This window comes from Chinchilla lanigera, unplaced genomic scaffold, assembly GCF_000276665.1.
Source record: "Chinchilla lanigera isolate Chin_1 unplaced genomic scaffold, ChiLan1.0 scaffold00014, whole genome shotgun sequence".
Classification (NCBI taxonomy): domain Eukaryota; kingdom Metazoa; phylum Chordata; class Mammalia; order Rodentia; family Chinchillidae; genus Chinchilla; species Chinchilla lanigera.
This window is the reverse complement of record NW_004955415.1, coordinates 32,152,473-32,166,053: the sequence shown is the minus strand read 5'-3', so window position 1 is coordinate 32,166,053 and position 13,581 is coordinate 32,152,473. Positions and strand designations below refer to the sequence as shown.

Sequence of the window (13,581 nt, the reverse complement as noted above, 5' to 3'; positions counted from 1 at the left end):
CAGTACAGCAGGGCGGGGACGGAGGGTGGCGACCTCAGCGTGCGTGGGAAAGGACTAGCTCTGTGGATCTGGCCCCCACCTGCTTTCTTCCAGGGTGGGGCTCTCTGGGCCTCAGTTTCCTCTCTATTAAAGCACGCGTCTCAAAGGAAGCTTTCACACGCATTGCCTCCTGAAGCCCCTCCCGGATTCCCCTGTAGTCCTGCAGGCCGCAGGCTCATCCTCAAATAAAAACATAGCTCTTGACCTGGCTGTTGATAAAAAAAAAATCGTAGGAGTCTTGCACCAAGTGAGGGGGCCAGCAGGACCTCTCCCCAGAGGTTTCCTCCCTACACAGAGGCTGGGGACGGAGCCAGTGCACAGATGGGAGTGGCTGGAAAAACAGAAAGTGTGGAAATGAAAAATTGGTCAGTGTGGCCACAGGGTGACCGGTCAGGATTTAGGGGCTGGGTCCCGTCAGGCCTTGAATTCAATTATAGGATTTATTTTTGGGTGGAGAGTAGGAAACCCAGGCCCTCAGGCATGCAGCCCTCAGGCATGAGCTACATCCCAAACCCAAATTCAACCCAACCCAATTATCTAAGTGAATTTATCTCTGAAAATCTATCCCTTTCAATTTGCAAGTCCTTCTCCATCTAAAGATAGACTGTCCAGGCACTTTGAAGGCTGAGGCAGGTGGAGCTCCATGAGTTTAAACCCAGTCTGGGCTACACAGCAAGACCCCACCTCAAAAAAAAAAAAAAAAAGTTTTCTTTTGGAAATAATGTATCTTTTTTTTTTTAAAGACATAGTCCTGCTATACAGTTCAGGCTGGCCTTGAGCTCACTTTGTAGCCCAGGCTGGTCTCGAATTTGTAATGATCCTCCTGCCTCAGCCTCCTGAGTGCTGGGATTACAGGTGGGAACACCACCCCTGGCTATAATGTGTCTTTAAAATTTGTTAATCTTTCTTGGAACAAAAAATGTTGCCTGGAACCTCACCCTGGCTACTGTTGCAGCAAGATTTTATGGCATTGTTTTGTTTTCATTGTTTAACTGTTACCTTCTAAGTGTGGTGAGTGATTAACAAGCGAATTAGAACAGGTATAGGGGCCCAGGCCAACTCCTTAAAGGCTGAGGCAAGAGGATTGCAAGTTTGAGGCCAGCCTGAGCAACTTGGGGAGACCCTGTGTCAAAATAAAAAATAAGGGGGCTGGGGATTTAGCTCAGCGGCACAGCGCCTGCCTGGCAAGCACAAGGTCGTGAGTTCGATGCCTGGTACCGGAAGAAAAACAACAACAACAAATAAACAATAAAAAGAAAATAAAAAGGGATGCTGGGCGTAGTGGCACACACCTGTATTCCCAGCACTTGGGAGGCTGAGGCAGGAGGATTGCCACGAGTTCAAAGCTAGCCTGGGCTACATGGTGAGTTGAAGTCCAGCCTGAATTACAGAGTGAGACCCTGTATCAACATAAAATAAAATAAATAAAATAAAGGGCTAGGGATGTCACTCAGTACCATCCCCGAGTTTGCCCCTCAGTACCTCTGTAAAAATAAAATGTGCCAGTCATCTTGCTAAACGCTTTACATGCTTCATCTGACTCTGTTTTGGTCATGGGGCTGGAACCCAGGGATCCCTGCAGAAGAGACCAGCTCTCACCTCTGAGCCACATCCCCAGTGCTCAGCCCTTGGGAAGAACCTAAGAGACAAGCTATCATTGCCAAACTGGAAACAACGCACTCTCGGGCTGCAGGGCATGCAGCGGAGCCTGTAGCTGGCCTGTGACTCTGCTATTGTTCTCAGCTAACCGCTGGGGTGTATGCAGATCTCTGGCCTAGGCCTCCCACCATGTGGGGAGTAGCAGTTACTCCGCCATCTTGGCCAGGACAACTGTAGGCTGTAGGTTGTTTCTCTTTTGTGCTGACTTCAGGCAACACCACCAGAACACACACACACACACACACGCCATCTTGGCCAGGACAACTGTAGGCTGTAGGTTGTTTCTCTTTTGTGCTGACTTCAGGCAACACCACCAGAACACACACACACACACACACACACCCTACGGGACTAGGCCATCACACCGAATTGCACCCCCATCCCTTATTTTATTTTACTTTATTTTTGGAGACAGGGTCTCGCTATGTACTTCAGGTTGGCCTTAGACTCACTGTGTACCCCAGGCTGGCCTGCAACTAACAGCCATCCTCCTGCCTCAGCCTTGGGAGTGCTGAGATTACAGATGTGTGCCACCACCCTGCTTTTTTTTTTTTTTTTTCTTGAGACAGGGTTTCACTAAAATGCCAAGTTGCCATCTTCAAACTTGTGATCTTGCCGAGGATATAGTTCAGTGGCATAAGCGCCTGGCTGGCAAGCGCCAAGATCCTGAGTTCAATTCCTGGTACAAAAAAAAAAAAAAAGGAAAAAAAATCCCTAAATTAAACAAACTTGTGATCTTCCTGCCTCAGCATCCTATAGTGCTGGGATTCTAGAAAAACACCTTTGGGAAGCTGTTGCTGCAGGTAGGGAGTTCCCTGCCTAATCTACTGGTCCTAGGCTAGATGACACTTGTAGTTCTCAAAGTTATTGATTACATTCCAGATAGCCTGTCCCAGGAAATGCTGCAGAGGTCTCTCCAGATCTAGCTAGTCCTTAGCTGTGACCAGTTTGTGTTTAACCCTGGACATGGTGGCCTATATCAGTAATTCCAGCACTTGGGAGGCTGAGGCAGGAAGCTCTCCGTTAGTAGGTCAGCCTGGGCTACATAGTGAATTCCAGGCCACCCTGGCCTACATGGCAAGAACCTGTCTGGAAAATAAAATAATGTTTGTATTTATTTATGAAGCACTGAGCATGGAACCAGGGCCTGGCAGGTTAGGCAAGTGGCCTGCCCTGATACATCTTCAGACCAGCGAGTTTTCATTTTTGCCTCTTCTGATGGCTGGTGTCGGGGAGGGGAAGAGTATGAAGAGTGCTTCTCGAAGCTGCTTCTCTGGTCCCCACCTCCCTGGCCGGGCACCGGAAACCCCTAGACTGCGGCGGGGTGGGGGTCGATCGTGGCTTCCCGCGGAAGGAAGGGCCCAGCGGTTCCTCCGACAGGATGCGCACCAGCCCCTCCCCGCCGCCAGGGACTTCCCGGGGCGTGGGCACCGCATCCCCATGGCCCCCTGGGGTGCCGTGGGTACCACTGAGTCCCCACACGTTCCCGGAAGGAATCAGAGGCGGTGGAAACCAGAAGCCAGGCTCGAGGTGCCGGCAGGACCGCCCGCCCCCACGCCTCAGGTCAGGTCTCCCGGGTCACCGAGCCCGGGGTGGCGCTGCCAGCTGGCACAGGCGGGGCTGCGCAGTCCCGCTCCCGGACTCCCGCACCTGCGGCTCCTTTGTCCTCGCCACTACCCATCCCCTGGCCCCCGGCAACTCCTGAGGCCGCCCCAACCAGCAAGGGAAGAATGTTTTCTCCTCTCAGGGATAGCTCCTGGAACTGGGATGGGGCCCAACACATCCGAGGGTGCAAGGACTGTGTATGTATGCTGATAATTGAACCCAGAGCGTCTGCACTGAGCTACATTCCGCGTCCTTCTTTTGAGGCAGGGTCTCCTCGCCAAGTTGCCCAGGCTAAGTTCGAATTTGAGACTCTCCTGCCTCAGCAGTGTTGGGGTGACAGGGAAGCGTCATTGCGCCTGGCTCGAGAGGGTATTCCTGAATCTAAAGTGCGACAGTTAGAGCCTCTTTTCCAAGGTAGGGAAATTGGGGCTAGGAATTCACCTCCTCACCTGGGCCACACACTTACACCGTGCGAGAGCGACAGGACAGAAAGTGCGCTCCAAAATTTCGCCGCTCCCTCCACCCTAGGTGAGGAAGGGGCGAGAACTGCCGTTTTTTTTCTGCGATATTTCACATTAAACCCAGGACCTTTGCACGGAGCTACAGCCTCAGTCTTAAATTAACTTCTAAAAGCCAGACGTGGTGGCTCACGCCTGTAATCCCAGGCTGAGGCAGGGGGACCGTTGTGAGTTCGAGGCCAGCCTCCACTACAAAGTGAGTTCAAGGCCAGCCTCAAGTGCCTAGCAAAATCCTGTCTCAAAAAGACAAAAAAATAGTAACTTTTAAATTGAGACAGTCTTTACGTCGTGCAGGCCAGGCTCGAACTTTCCCCATCCTCTTGCCTCTGCCTCCCCGAGTGTTACGATGGCACGTGCGTCCCCGCGCCCGGCAAACAGCCATCTCTCTAAGCTCCAAGTACCACGTCTAACTCCGCCTGGGGCGCTTAACTCCGAAATATCCTCCTAATGTTAGAAATGAGAAAGCACTCTCCCCAGAAGTTGCAGGGAAATTAAGGCAACCCCCAACCTAGAGTGAAGGGTATTCACCCGGGGAGAGGTGAGAATCGCCACCAGCACCGACGACGGGGGAAAAGCCAAGGGGCCCAGCGCTCCTGCCTACACCGTAACCCGCCTGACCGGTTCCTGGAGCCCGGGAGCCGCCAGCGCCTGACCCCTGACCCCGCCCCTCCCCCCGCGGGAAGAGAACCAGACAGACCGCACTTTCCACTGCAATGGTCTTTATTGTCCTGGCTGACATTTCCAAAGAGACGCCAGGTAGACGGCACCCACTGCGGGAAAGGTAAACAGGGCTCCACCGCCCAGGCGGGCATCCTTCCGTCTCAGCTCAGTCCGGGCGCCAAGGGCGCCCCCCCTTCCCACCCCTCCAAGGTCCATCTGGGTTGCGTGTCCGTGTGTCCAAGGGAGGTCACGCTCCGGGCTGGGAACATCGCGCCACCTCTTAGCACAAACAAATGAGGAAATTAAAAAACAAAAAAACAATGAATCAGAAACTCGCAGGGCTCTCGCGGCGGTGGTGAGGCGGGGCGCAGTGACTCAGGCCGCACTCCTCCCACTCCCCAGGGCGGTCTACGCCCCGGAGCCGCCTCCCGGGCCCCACACCCACGCTAGGCGACAGGAAGCTCCCCACCCCTGCCCCATGACGCAACGGTGACCGCTTGCACAAGTGTGTCACCAGAGGAGCAGGGGAGCGCCTGGAATTCTGAAGCTGGAAGGGCACACACTGGCAAGTCTTGGAAAACGTGGCCCAGCGCTTGATTTAAAAAAAAAAAAAAAAAAAAAATGAAGTCCGACCCTGAGATTGATAGACCGAACCTCTCTCCCAGCGTGGGAGAGGTCAAGGCCCAGGTCCCAGTCCGTAAATCAGCACCTCTGGGCGCCGCGGGGCTCGCGGAAGGCGCCCGCGCCCCCCGGCTCCTGGGCCGCCGCAGCGTGGACGGCGACGATCCCCGGGCACTGTCCCTCTGCGGCTCCCTCAGCCCGGGCGGCCGCCTCGCTCCTCCTCCGCTCCCGCTGGCTCACATGCCTCGGGGAGGGCGTAACGCCTTGTGTTGCGCACTCGGGTCGACGGCTCGGCGCGCTCTCTGGCTCCGGCAGCGGGCTCGGTCCTCAGAAGGCCACCACGGCGCGCACAAGCACGCTCAGCATCGGGTCCGCCGGGCGACAGGCCGGCTTGGCGTCACGCGCGGGGGGCGCCGTCGGGGAAGCGGCAGGGCCGCGGCTCAGGAGCCCGGAGAAGCTTCGCTGCAGGACGCGCGCCAGGTTGGGGAAGGCGCCTTCCGCCTGAGCGGGTGGGGGCGGCAGGCAATCGGGAACCTCAGAGGACGAGTCCTTTGCCTCCTCCTGCTCCTCCAAGCGGGCCTTCTTGCTGGGGACCAGGCCGGCGTCCACGCCGTCGCTAAGGCTGCTACTGCGTCGCTTGCGGCAGACCCTGGCGGGGCGCGGGGAGCAACGGACCAGAGTCTCCGTCTCCGCGGCTCTGGGGGGCGCCTCCTCCTCTTCCTGCGTGTCCATAGGCTCCGGCAACGGCTGCTCCCCGTCGGGGGGCACACACGCGGCGGGCACTTCCACTTCCCGCGGCGGGTGCAGGCGCGGGTCCGGGCAGCGGGCGGGCGGCGAGGGCGCCTCGAGATCGAGGGCCTCCACTTTGGCCGAGAGGTAGAGCTCCCGGGCGCTGCGCATGATCAGCGACAGCTGCAGACTTCGGTGCAGGCGCAGGCCTCCGCGCTGCATACGCGAGTGATACATTTTCCACACCGATAGTGTCATGATGCGCTGTGCCTCCTTCTGCACCTCCATGGCAACTCGACGGTAAGGGATACAGGGACTCTGAGCAGCGCGGAACAGATAGCGGTTGGTGCTCTGCGGAAGACGCGCCAATTCTCTCAACGCCGTCAGGTCGTAAGCTCTGCCCAGGAGCCGGCCACTCGAGCCCTTTTGTACCCAAGATGACATCAGCGGCGCCCCGCCCAATCATAGGGCCGCATCCGGGCTTTCCACCGCCCGGTGGCTAGAGACTCCTTAAAGCGACAGGGAGGAATTTACTCAGCCTGGACAGGGGACGGAAACCCCGGCAGGGCAGGGCCGGGCGTCCCCTACTGCACTCAGAGCTCTCAGTGTGGTTTCCTTACTCCACCCGCGCGGGCCGGGAGCGAGAGGCGGAGGATAGGGTTCAGATCCCACCCACGTGCTCGTGGCGGGAGGCGCCGGCGGGTCGTGGGCGGTGTTTCCTTTTGCACTGGGGAAGACGCAGGTTCGATCCCTACAGCCCTCGTGGGCACTGCTCCTCGTACCCCCCAGCCGTCTAATGTTTTCAGAATGTGGAACAATGGTGCTAGTTCAGAGCTTTCTATGTGCCAGGTTTGTTAAACTTTGGTGGTGGTGGGGTGCTGAGACCAAGCTGGGCTGAAACTCCTGGTGATCCCACTCCCTCAGCTTCCTGAGCCCTAGGATTACGGCGCGCGCCACCACGTCGTCCAGGCTCCTTAAACTTTTTCACTCCATTGGTATCTTGGATCCCTCACCTTCCAACTCGGTGGAAAGTAGGATTATATCCGTTTTCAGGTGGGAAAATGAAGAAAGCCACTTGTCCAGGGTCTGCCAGGCGAATGAATGGGCAGCCGCAGTGCAGGAACCAGGACCTACCCGCAGCCCGCCGGCTCCAGCGCTTGCCAGGCGCTCCCGCTCCTGGGCGGTGGGAGGGAGGCGGCCTGGCGCGGGTAAGCCCGGATGGGGCAGCGGACACGCGGCTCCCACCTCCCACTCGCGCGCTGGGCGACGATCGGCCTCCACGCCCCGAGGGGCGGAGCTGGGGTGGGAGCTGGACACCGCGCCTTGCCAGGAAGAAGCAAAGAAAGCATGAGCCCTACCCACCACCACGCGCTCGCAGAAAACTCAATATCAGTTGCACACACACAGGCACAAAGCAAAACTATCCAATAGCTCCATTTATCCACAGTATGGCCCCTTTAAAGGGCGCCCCCTCCTCATGTTACGCGGGGAGCCTGCGCGCCACCGGAGCCGGATGACTTCCCGAGCTAAATTTGGAAGCGGTGACGTAGACAACGCCAGAGCAGCTTCCGGCTGCCCATATAAGGACAGGGGTCCGGAGCGGGCGGGGGCGGGGCCTGCGTCTCTGGGCACGCCTCTCCCTGCCTCTTGGGCCGGGACTTCCGGGCGCGCGTCCAGCCGGGCTTGTGTAGTTTTGCCGGGGGAGTAGGCGCGACGCCCACAGGGAAATCCCTGGGTCCGCCTCTAGGTGACCTACGGCTTCTCGGACGCTGTCCCCGAGACCTCACAGGAAGATCTTGCAATTCCCTTCCCCGTGGAGATCCTGGTTCACTCCTCCCAAGTTATTCCTACCACCCGCCCCATCTTATTGATTGAAGTACTGGGGATTGAATTCACGGCCTTCACATTGAGGTACATCCTCAGCCTTTGTTTCGTTTTTTTTTTTTTTTCTATTTTGAGACGGTATCACTAAATTGCCCAGGCTGCGCTTTAATTTATGATTCTCCTGCCTCAGCCTCCCAGAGGCAGGGGATTCCAGGCATGCGCCACCACGCCCGGCCCCCTAATTGATCTTGTCATGCCTTTGAGCGCCTTCGGTTTCCATCCCTTGTCGCACGTGGGAACTCCAATCCTTCCTCTTCCCTAGAAGACCTCTCCCAAGCTGTCCCTATCTATCAATCCTTCCACATCCCCTGGCGACCTATGGCGGGCACGGGCGCCCTCTTCTCTATTCTGCTACCTGCCGTGGGCATATTGTCAGGCCAGGCGCTGGCCTAGACCGCTCCTGGCGACGCTGACAATGGGCAGCACCCTGGGGACTCCCGGCGGTGGCCCTGCCCCTTGTTCTCCACGGGGGACCAGGCGCCCAGAGTCCCAGCGGGGTCGTTCCTCCACACAGGGGCACCCGGGAGTCCGACCGGACCGCGACTGCACACGCAGAGGCGCCCTGGAGATTCCTCGGAGCGGCCACCACGCCACCCTCGGGCTCGCACCCAGCAAGACTGAGCCCCCGGATACCCGAGTCTGCGACACGTGTGCTGGAAAGGGACCTTCGGATGTCTCAGGGCCCCCAAGCTCCCCCACCCCGCCCAGGCCACCTCGAAGCGCTCCCTGCCCTTCTTGTAAGAAAGGAGGAGGAGAGGCGAGGGGAGAGTTGGGCAGAACCGCGCAGAAGGCGGGCTCCGAGCGCGGGAAGGAGAAGGACCGGTTCAACCGGGACCAACTCGGGTGTCCTTGTAAAGGTTCAGTGATTCCAAGCAGGGCACACCGGTCATCCCAACACTCTGGGAGGCTGAGACAGGAGGATACCAGGTACAAACTCAACCTGGGCAATGTAACGATTTACCGAGAACGCCTCAAAATACAGAATAAAAAAGGCCTGGGGATGTAGCTCAGTGCAAAAGCCCTAGGTTCAATCCCAAGTACCACAAAATTAATTTAATTAAATAAAAGTTTCTCCAAAGCTATGACCTGAGTGAAGAGAAGCTGTTATTTACGTTGCCTCAGGAGGGAAACAGTTTGCGTAGGCACAGCCCTAAGGGCTTGGTCTGGAACTAAGATTACGGCTTCCGACCACACAGAATGAGGACTGTGCTCCCAGGCCCGGAATACGCGACAAGGCGTGGCCTGTAGACCGGAAGCTGCCTCTGCCTACATCCAAGATGGCCGCAGTGGGGGCGGAAGTTCCTGTTCTTCGGTCCTCTGTGGGCTCTATGGCCTCTTCTCTGGACGCCCGTCTCTGGATGGTGGCCTCTTTCTCCTCTGGACGCCCGGCTCTGGACGGGGGTGTGGCGGCGGCGCGCTCCCAGCACTAGGAAACAATGATCGCCCAGACACCAGGAGGGAGGGTCTTGGCCTGAGCGGGAGGGGTAACCCTTCCCTCGCAGATCCTTTTTTTTGTGGTCCTAGGGTGAGTGGCAGTGCCGTGGGAGGGTGGAAGGTGGTCAGTGCCCGCGTGCCAGGCAGTCGCGGTGCACGGTGACCCGTGGGGACCTGGAGGGGGATTCGATTCCCGGGCTGCGCTAGGCAGCGCGAGGAGAGGGGTGCAAGGGTGCTGTGCGGGCCTGGCGTTGACCCTTTGGTCTCCGTCCACACGTAGTGGAAGCCAACCCAGGCAGGTTCAAGCTCCACTCCGGACCATGCAGGAGAGACGAATGTTTTGTGGAGCCGTGCAGGAGGGCTTTCAGATAAGGCAGGCCCTGGTGGGCTGAGTGAGGGGAGTTGAGCTATCTTAGTTTTCGAGACAAGGGGTCACTATGTGGTTCAGGCTGGCCTGGAACTGGCGGTGGTCCTCTTGCCTCAGCCTCCTGAGTGCCGAGATGACAGGTGTGCCCCACCATGTCCCCCTGAATTTGAGTATCTGTACACTAATGCCATCCTCACCCGCAAGAAGTGAAGGATCACACGGTCTTCCCAGCAGTTGTAGCTTTCATGGAGAGGAGTAAAAAAGAGGTAAGGCTTCGACTCCCTGTACACCCACACATCGTTCGCACGACCCACCCAGTGGAGAGCCAGCCTGCACCTTGTTCACCTGTCTCCTATACTACAGCATTTTATGTAAGGGATTTAAGCAGCACGCATGGATTTTGGTACCTGTGGGGATCTTAGATCCAGTCTCTTGAGGGCATCAAGAGACATCTGTATTTTTCTTACATTTATTTATTTATTTTTGAGACCCAGTCTTGCTATGTAGCCCAAGTCAGCCCTTAAAATTTCGATGATCCTCCTGCCTCACCTCCCAAGTGCTGGGATTACAGGCGTGCACCAACACACCCGACCACCTGTATTTGTTAGTAGGCTGATTTCCTGAGGGGTAGGGACTCAAGGTCTGTGCACATCTTGACCTTCCTGCAGACACATACCCACTTTCTCTGTACACCTGGTCTACTAGGTCCTCTGAATGTACACCAGTATCCTCCCTGCAGCTGTCCTCTGCTTCCTGATTATCTTCCCCCTCTGTGTCCCGCATCCTTCTTTCAATGCTGAGAAACACCAGCCCCCACTGTCCACTCCAAGGCCACAAAGGGTTTGGACAGCGGGGGCTGAAGCCCACATCCATCAGCACTCTAAAGCTCCTGCCTTCTGTATGTGCAGCTTTTGGAACAAAAATCCAAACTCTGAAATACATCTGCTGACAAGCTAATACTGAGCATTCCAGTAATTAACATTTAGGCTCCACTGGACCCAGGCAGTCAAAAAAAGAAAGGAAGAAAGAAAGGAAAAAGGAAAGAGAGAGGGAGAAAACTGGGTTTGGTGACACATGCTTATAATTCCAGAACTCTGGGATTAGCTGAGGGAGGAGGATCCTAAAGTTGAACCTACCCTGGGCAGTTTAACTTTACAAGACATCTCCAAATGGAAATACTAAAAAGGGCTAAAAATAAAACAAAACAAAAAAGCCATGCATGGTATACACCTCTGTAATCCCAGCACTCAGAAGGCTGAGGCAGGAGGATCATGAAGTTCGAGGCCAGCCTGGGCTGCACAGTGTGGGCTACCTGGACTTTGTCTCATAAAGGTGGGGGAAAAAAGACCAAAAACAAAAAGGCTGGGATGGAGCTCAGTATGAAGGCCCTGAGTTCAATCCCAAAAGAGAAGAAAAACAAGATAAAATAAGTAAATGAGTGTACTCATTTCCTGACACTCAGTGTTGGAAGCAAGGACAGAGTAAGGACAGAGGGGTGCGACTCTGGCTTAACCCAAATACAAGTTCAGGCTGTCTGCCCACTGACTGCCTCCCAGCGTGTGAAATACACAGTGAGAAAAGGCAAGAGTCACTACTGTGTGTCAGGCACATACTTCCCATGGAGTAACTTATATTATCATTCCAACCCTAGGTAGGAAACAAGGATTGGAGCTTTCCCTGTTCTACAGACGGGGAAACGGAGGCCCAAGGCGGTCACGTAACACGGCTCGAGATCACTTTGCTAACAAGTGGAGTCTGAGGAAATGGTCTCCAGCAGACTAAGCACTCTATTTTTTTCCCTTTGTTCTTTTTGAGTCACTTGTGTAGCCCAAGCTGGCCTTGATCTCTGTGTTCCTCCTGCCTCAGCCTCCCGAGTACTGTACTGGGATTACAGGTGTGCACCACCATGCCTGCCTGTGTGACCTGTGACCCACAGATACCAGAAGGCAAGCTGTTTGCCCAGGTGTCACACAGTGACCTGTGGGATGCCAGCAGATTTGCACAAGTGGCAGGGACCCTGGGCTGGAGGTGCCTGTGGGCTGCTCAGTCCTTGCTCACTGCACTCCTTAGCTGAACCTGGACTAAGAGCACCAGCAGCTGGGATTGCTGTTGGAGCACCCAGGCTCTGAAACATGTGCAGCTGAAGAGGAGCCCACAGTGGGCTGGGTGCCTCAGGGACACTGATGCGCAGGTGCCCTGGGGGCAGGTGCCATCTGAGTCCTGGCAGCATGCTAGACACTCTGCATGTGAGATGGAACACAGCCAGCCCCCAATGGACAGGGTCCTCAGAAAGATGTCCCAAGTGTCCCACATGAGTGGTGAGTATCCTTGATCTTGGAATGAGTTCAGCTGGGCATGGTGGTGCATACCTGTAATCCCAGCACTGACACGGCTGAGGCAAGAGGATCTCTCAAATTTCAAGCCCACCCTAAAGTACCGTTAAGACCCTGTCTCAAAGGAAAAAAAAAAAAGGGAGGGAATAAACGAGTTGTTCCTCCTGTGACCTCTGTCCTTTTTGTCCACAGACCTGCAACAGTGCTGCTGGGCATGGCTCTCCTTTTTAGTTTCTTCCCTCTGACCTAGGCCCTCCCTGGTGCCCAGAGCCATGAACACCACTTTGGAGCCGGTCCTGTTCCTAGGGAGGAGGGGCAGGGCCAGGTACCTGTCCCCAAGGCTTACATCCGGAGCTGGTGGAACCCTGGGTTAAACCCTGCACCTCTGGTCCTGTCCCAAGTGCACTTCAGGGATGGCAGAGGCAAGGAGACCTCAGATACATGTCAGCCTGTGTCCTGCTGAGGCCGCAGAACCATTTGCCCCTGTGCCTTCTGTGTGCCAAGTTGGAATAAAGTCCCAGCGTTACTAACACCCGTTGGCATCTTTTGGAGTGTTGATTGCAAACTTAAGGGGCCTTGGTGGACGCCTGTGGCAATCCCCAGGCTGCTCCTGCAGAATGTTAGGGGATCCAGTGGCCACTACTGCATACAGAAAAGACTACTGTTTTTTGTTTGTTAAGATTTTAACAATGGATAACTTGTTACCATTGAAAACTACTATCTCAGATTTCTTGAGTTCAGTTTAGCCTCCACATTACCTGCTTTTTCTGTGCCTAAGGGAGGTAATCCTAAGCATGGACCTGAACATCTTTTTTTTTGGTACCAGGAATCAAACTCAGGACCTTGAGCTTGCCAGAGAGGCAGTTGTGCCACTGAGCCGTATCCCTGGCCCCTGAACATTGACTTTTAAGGCGTTTTGTTTTTGGTTTGAGACAGAATATCACTATGTAGACCACACTGGCCTTGAACTCTCATGTCTTCCTGCCTCTGCCTGAGTGCTGAGATTAAAGGTGTGCACCACTGTGCATCTCCTAGTCTTTCATGTTCACCAGAGAGCTGTAACTTTTGCTGCCTGGCAGCTCTGTACTAGTGGTGGTACATACATCAATGTCCCACCAGGTATTATGGGACAGTCCCATTGAGTGACTCAAGCCACCAGATGGGACAGTGATACATGTACCACTGGTGGTTCAAGTTGGTAAACACATGTTGAAGTGCCACACACCTGTAATCCCAGCACTCAAGAAGGCTAAGGCAGGAGGATCGCTGAGGCCAGCCTGAACTACATAGCAGGACCACATCTCAAAAAAAAAAAGGGGGGGGGGTGGTAAAGTTAAGAGTTGCTGGGAGAGGCCAGGTGTGGTGGCACATGCCTGTAATCCCAGCACTTGGGAGGCTGAGGCAGGATTGTAGAGTTCGAGACCAGCCTGGGCTACAAAGTGAGCTCAAGGCCAGCCTGAACTGCATAGTGAGACCGTCTCAAGAAAGACAAAACAAAACAAAACAAAACAAAACAAAACACAAAAGAGTTGCTGGAACGTAGCTCAGAGGTTCTGGGTTCGTATGCAAACACTTTAATTTTTAAACAGAAGTGTCTTGTGCATTCTCAGATTTTGGAGTCTGAGGGTATCCAATTCCCTACAGAAAATAAAGGATGACTACTCAAATCTGAGTCTCCTGGGGTTAAAAAGCTGCAGTTGTCCTCATTTCTCTGGGGCTACCCATGTGCTAC

General features: G+C 55.2%; 2 protein-coding genes across 3 annotated transcripts; one reads left to right on the top strand and one right to left on the bottom strand.

Annotated features, from left to right (window-relative positions):
• Nucleotides 1-4,523: 4,523 nt before the first annotated feature.
• On the bottom strand, nt 4,524-6,292 carry Ier2 (immediate early response 2). The gene has a single exon (XM_005381057.2). The coding sequence runs from the start codon at nt 6,273-6,275 to the stop codon at nt 5,430-5,432; it is 846 nt and encodes a 281-aa protein (XP_005381114.1). The 5' UTR covers nt 6,276-6,292; the 3' UTR covers nt 4,524-5,429.
• Nucleotides 6,293-6,584: 292 nt separating this feature from the next.
• LOC102029960 lies at nt 6,585-12,381 on the top strand. 2 transcript variants are annotated; one of them, XR_001233204.1, is made up of 4 exons: nt 6,585-7,039; nt 7,579-7,742; nt 8,230-9,240; nt 12,042-12,381. XR_001233204.1 is itself a non-coding variant. In XM_005381056.2 (3 exons), exons 1-3 carry the CDS (start codon nt 6,893-6,895, stop codon nt 8,579-8,581), a joined length of 663 nt encoding a protein of 220 aa, XP_005381113.1. In that variant the 5' UTR covers nt 6,585-6,892; the 3' UTR covers nt 8,582-12,381. The 2 variants fall into 2 exon arrangements, 1 of the variants encoding a protein (XP_005381113.1); XM_005381056.2 differs by having other exon boundaries at nt 8,230-12,381.
• Nucleotides 12,382-13,581: the final 1,200 nt, after the last annotated feature.

Coding starts and splice junctions, on each gene's coding strand:
- Ier2 (XM_005381057.2), bottom strand. CDS start 6,275: ATGTCATCTTGGGTACAAAAGGGCTCGAGTGGCCGGCTCCTGGGCAGA.
- LOC102029960 (XM_005381056.2), top strand. CDS start 6,893: ATGAAGAAAGCCACTTGTCCAGGGTCTGCCAGGCGAATGAATGGGCAG. Junction 7,040..7,578: donor AGGGAGGCGGCCTGGCGCGG/GTAAGCCCGGAT, acceptor GTCCGCCTCTAG/GTGACCTACGGCTTCTCGGA. Junction 7,743..8,229: donor TTCACGGCCTTCACATTGAG/GTACATCCTCAG, acceptor TCCTCCACACAG/GGGCACCCGGGAGTCCGACC.